Here is a 6000-nt window from a genome sequence, read left to right on the forward strand (position 1 = left end):
GTCCAAGCCCTCCTCCACCTCCATTAGACTCTAGCCAACCGAGGCTACTGCCTGAATTAGGGAGATGGTCTTGGATCCCTGTAAGGCCTTGTCTAGGAGTTCCCCTTGTGCTTTCAGAAGAGTGAGGCCAAGGACATCAGCAGAGCCAACATCTGCTTCGAGTTCCTGGGGCTCTTGACAACATGCAGCATCTGGCAGAGGCTGCTTTGCCCTGGCCATTCTGCTGGCAATTGTGGAGAACAAGCTTGGTCGTGAGGACAGCCCATCCCAAGATCCCCAGAGCAGAGACAGCCATCAGGGAAAATCCTGAGCTCGTGAGGGATGGATCCCATGATTTTTTTCTGGTGGGGAAGAAAAGGACCCATTCTTCTTGACACTAATGAAAGGGTGAAAAATATAGTTTCTTTTTCTTTTTTGTTAGAACTAATACTATTGCCCTCCCCACCAGACATTCTGCCTCTGCTATATGTTGCAAAAAAGCCTGGTAATTTGGCCCTCAGGCTCTTACACACTATAAATTTATGAAATCCAGGTTTGACATCTGGATATTACAATATTTGTCAACTTTAGCAACCCACTTAACCACTCTGTGCCTCAGTTTAACTGTAAAATGGGAACAATAATACCTGTCGCTAGGGCTATACCAAAGATTAGATGTATACAAAAGAAGTTCCAGTTGAAGAGTAGAAACAAAATATAAACCAATTTTGAATTAATGAAGAACTGGGATTGCAGATCTCCCTCAGATACGGGTATAGCCTGTAGGCTACTCTTCTAAGAGGGTGGTATTTAATGTCTGTGGAGCAGCCCTCATCTCTGCCTCAACATTTATATGTGAGTGAATTTAGATTACCATGTATACACCCGACTTCCATGGCTAACACTTCTCTTCCTATTCCAGGATGAATGCACATCCTCAGCTCAACTTCCCAGGAGGGAAAGCAACTGTGTTGCTTAAAAAAGAAGAGGCTGAGGCGGGTATGGTGTTTTTGTGCAAGGACAAGTCTTAAGACTGTTCCCCTGAGACTAGCTTGGAGCAACTGAGACTTAAATTGGATCCTGGGAGAGATGGTATCAGTGAAATATCATCTCAGTTGGTGTTCACCATAAACCAAGCCATGGCATTGGACAGTGAGACCTACCAGTGGTGTGCCAGAAGCCAGAAGCTGGATATCTGCCTTCAGGGCCATTATTTCTCTGTTTGAGTCACAGGTGGTCTCCTGGTATCCCCAAGGCCACCAGGTGGGACAGTAAGCAGGGTCAACAGCTAAAGACAGAAGTAGTTATTTCAGGTCCTGGATAGGCAGTCTCCTTGGAGAAGAGTCCTTCCCATTACTCAAATCCTTTTCCATCACTCCCATTGGCAAATGCTGCCTTTCCCTAAAGCATGGATACAAAGGTATCTCATTTTGTCTTTAATTTAAAAAATCCTTCTGAGGTAGCCATCCCATTTTTATTGACACAGACTGAATCACAGCAGGAAAAGCAACTTATCCAAAGCCACTCACTGAGCAGTGCCAGTAAAAGCAGAAAGGTCTGGAATTTAGGCCTCCCGATTCCCAATTCAGTCTCTTAGAGATGTGGCTATATTTCTAAATATAGGCACTGAGCCTTCAGGCTGGGAAAGAAAGATGGATAAAATGGATAGTTGTCTTAAAGAGCATTTAGTCATAAGAAACAGAAACCCACTCAAATTGCCATAGATTAATGGGGGAAAAAATAATAAAGAAGTATAGCTAGCCCTCATGAGTTCTGGTTTCTGGAATCAGAAACCAGAAAGCCAAAAGAACCCAAAACAGTCACTGTCTCCTCTCTGGGGCAGCAAGACCTCCCATCTCTGCATATTTCCTCATTTTGTGCATGCTCCCCTGCTCTGTTACTACTTTGGCACAGCCTAAATATGGCCACTGCAGCCTCAGCTTTATGTATATGACTTCTTCATACTCCTAGACAATGGAGCAAGTCTTCAAAACTGAAAATTATGTTCTACTTAGAATTCTATACCCAAACTACCAATCAAACATGAGGAAAGAATGAAGACACTGTCAGACACACAGTGACTCCAAAAAAAAAAAAAAAAATTGCCTTTCATATGACCTTTCTTAAGGAGCTACCAGAGGATGTGCTTCAGTAAAACAAAAAAGTGAATCGGTAGAGTGGATAAAATGGGATCCAGGAAACAAGAAATCTAACAGGGGGAGGGGATAAAGAAATTCTAGAATTAAAAAGGGCCAAAAAGGGCAGTTAGTCCTAAAGAAAGCAAAAGATACAGGACTCTGAAAGATCTCTAGGGGGTGAAAATGGAATTGACAGATCATCTCTCTGATGGCCCATGACAGATCTGACGAGGGATTAAAGATATGGATATGGAGGGCTTCCCTAGTGGCGCAGTGGTTGAGAATCTGCCTGCCAATGCAGGGGACACGGGTTTGAGCCCTGGTCTGGGAAGATCCCACATGCCACGGAGCAACTAGGCCTGTGAGCCACAACTACTGAGCCTGAGCGTCTGAAGCCTGTGCTCCACAACAAGAGAGACCACGATAGTGAGAGGCCCACGCACCGCGATGAAGAGTGGCCCCCACTTGCCACAACTAGAGAAAGCCCTCGCACAGAAACGAAGACCCAACACAGCCAAAAATAAAAAATAAATAAATACATTAAAAAAATAATAATAACACAGTTGTCTAACTTTCTTTTAAAAAAAAATTATGGACATGGAAAACTCTGCCTGTTTAAAAAAAATTAAGGTGATCATCATCTCCAGGGAAAACACTAAATTTTACAAAAGGAAACATAATCATAGTACACAACTTGGCTCTGTAATAAGTAACATTTATGGAATCCAAATTATGTAAAAATTAACTAAAATTTATAATATAATGATTTTTTTTGAAAGATGCAGAGAAGGGTAGGGGTTAAGAGAACCATATCCTCATCTTCTATAACAGAAAATCAATAGATAACGTCTAAACTTTATCATCAAGAGTGGTAATATTAGCATTTTATATAGGAATGTGGTAAAACACCTCAAAGAGTTGATAGTGGTTGTCTCTGAGAATAAAAGGACACTGCTATTACCTTTTATGAACTTTCAAATACTATCTTTTTGACTTTAAGAAAAATAGATGTAAATTACACCCACCCACCCCCAAATAAAAACCTGTCCCAGAGCCTTTTAACAAATGTTTTCAACATCACCTTCGGTTAGTAGTTAATCCAAATTTTCTACTTCAGTCTAGGTTGATTTCTATTTTCTTCCTTGCTTCCTGGCGTCTTCCCATCTGACCTAACTAGCTTAGCGTTCAGCACTTCCATTCTCTTCCTTATCAAACTCTCATCTTTATTGGCTTCTGTGACTCTGTTTCCCCCTGGTTTTTCTACTTTTCTGGCTGTTCTTTTCTCTCCTTCTCTGCCTGTTTCCTCCTCCCACCTCTCAAATATGAAAATTCATTCCTCAACTCATTCCCCACTCCTTCAATCTTTTCTCTCTACTCTCTCTCCCAATTTCTGATCTACCCTCATGATTTAAACCTGCACCTCCTGGGACTTCCCTGGTGGTCCAGTGGTTAAGACTCCACGCTTCCAACGCAAGGAGCACGGGTTTGACCCTAGTTGGGGAACTAAGATTCTGTATGCTGCGTGGCGCAGCCCCCCAAAATTTAAAAATACAAAATAATAAAGTCTTGGCAACTCCCTGGTGGTCCAGTGGTTAGGACTCAGCGCTTTCACCAACGTGGGCCCGGGTCAAAAAATAAATAAAGTCTTTAAAAAAGAAAACCAAATCACTCAAAATCAAACCTATCCTCCTGAGACCATATTTCTGTTCATGATTCACAGTCAAAACCTTGGTTCCTCCTTTTTTCTCTTCCCCCATCCAGTCAGTTACTAACTACTACTAGTTCTTTCCCACATTCATTCCTTTCTTTCCAAAGGTGTTTTTCCAGGTCTTCATCATCTCACACTTAAAATATTCCAATAGTCTCCTAAGTGGTAAGCCCCAGATCTCAAATCTGCCCATGTTTTACTCATCTTTATACCTCCCACACCTACCTCAGAGCCTGACACTGAGCTATTGCCTAGTAAGTGGTCCATCAACTAGCTACTGTCTCTGCCTCTCATCCATACTGCCACCAGACATCTTTCTAAAATGCTGATTTGTACATACCATCCCAGAGTTTTAATGGCTTTTCACTGTCTACGTGACAGTGATTAGTTTAGCGTGGCACTGAAGGCGCTCTATAAAATTTCATTCTACTACTTATGTGAATACTCTGTTCCGGTTGATCTCACTAATGGAAACTCCTCTTTCATTCATCTAAACTTATTGATTGCGTATCCCAGGCACGGTGCTAAGTCTTGGAGAATAGAATGGGAGTACGACAAAGCCGCTGCTCCTTATAATCCAGTATTGATGTTCTCCTAATACACCTTAAGTATTTCTACTTGCGATGGTTCTAAGATAGAAAGCCTTTATCATCCTCTCAGCATATTTAAGTATTAGAGTCCGTAAATACGGATGCTCACCAAATGTGGAGATAAGGATCCTTTCGGAACATGAAACTAATAAGACCAAACAGGTAACAGATAATATCAATAAGCAATGTCTACCATTTACTGAGTTTTCTCTGAGTAAAGTGCCTGCGTGCCAGGCATTGTGCTAAGTGATACATTATTTCATTTAATCTTCATGGCCTTTTGAGTTAGGTACTATTCTTGTCCTGTGACAATCAGGCTCAAAGGTAATTTGTGTAAGTTCACTCAGCTAGTAAGTAATGGACAAAAATCCGTATCTATTACAAAACCCAAGATTTTATTTATTTTTAATTAACTTATTTATTTTTGGCTGTGTTGGGTCTTTGTTGCTGCACCCAGTCTTTCTCTAGTTGCCACGAGCGGGGCTACTCTTCGTTGCAGTGCGCAGCTTCTCATTCCGGTGGCTTCTCTTGTTGCGGAGCACAGGCACGCACGCGGGCTTCAGTAGTTGTGGCACGTGGGCTCAGTAGTTGTGGCTCACGGGCTCTAGAGCGCAGGCTCAGTAGTTGTGGTGCACGGGCTTAGTTGCTCCACGGCATGTGGTATCTTCCCGGACCAGGGCTTGAACCCGTGTCCCCTGCATCTGCAGGTGGATTCTTAACCACTGCACCACCAGGGAAGCCCAAAACCCACGATTTTAACTTAGACTAAACTGCTTGACCCACTCCAGAAGATGGTTTTTAAGTGAGACTTGGAGACACCCAACTCCAAAGTAACTAAGCTATTTTAGCTGTCTCTCTGGCAAGACTTGAGTTCCTTCAAGGTAGGCCTATTTGCATCCCCACTGTGACACACATAGATTCTGTATTTATTTATTGCCACTTAAGTACGTCATCACCACCACCCACAAATGTTAAAAAATACTTATGTGGGCAACGGATTATACTGAGAGGTATCCTTGGGGATCATAAAAAAGATGTCCTGAGATTATGCAAAAGGAGGTATTAGTAATTTCCAAAACTCTCTCCTGATCCATTGATTCTCTTCTGAACCAGAGAGTGAACTACACAGTAATGGGATTGAAACAGGACACCCCAAGTTTGGCCACAGTAAAGGTGCTCTCAGTTCAGGCTTCCTGCAAGAAAAGGTCTGGATGATGCTGGTCACCAGCCTGGTGGCCCTTCAAGGTATGTTCAGAAGAGCTTTTAGCACCCCAAGAAATGAGGGTGCTATACCTTTAACATCTTGATTACTCTCCAGGAGAAGGGTGGAAAGGAAGCCCAGAGTGGGACAAGGCAATGCTCCTTAGGCCCTGGCTGTCCACATGAAAACATCACACCAGTAATGAGGGCAAGATTGCTCCAAAGGGACTAAAGACTTCATACTAACTAGGGGATGATAGATGAATCAGACTTTCATTGGGTAGGAGGTCACACCTATGAGGAAAGCAAGCCTGTGGGAGAGGCAAGCAAATACAAATACCTTACTTACTGGATGAACAGAGGGCTACAAGTTGAGGCAACAGAT

General features: G+C 42.6%; 1 protein-coding gene across 1 annotated transcript; it reads left to right on the plus strand.

Moving 5' to 3' along the window:
* Positions 1-64: 64 nt before the first annotated feature.
* On the plus strand, positions 65-5722 carry CD160 (CD160 molecule). The gene is given in 6 exon segments (XM_068537572.1): positions 65-80; positions 189-251; positions 902-937; positions 940-1215; positions 5533-5559; positions 5562-5722. Coding segments are annotated over 6 exon segments (579 nt in total).
* Positions 5723-6000: the final 278 nt, after the last annotated feature.

Source organism: Eschrichtius robustus, chromosome 3, assembly GCF_028021215.1.
Source record: "Eschrichtius robustus isolate mEscRob2 chromosome 3, mEscRob2.pri, whole genome shotgun sequence".
NCBI lineage: Eukaryota > Metazoa > Chordata > Mammalia > Artiodactyla > Eschrichtiidae > Eschrichtius > Eschrichtius robustus.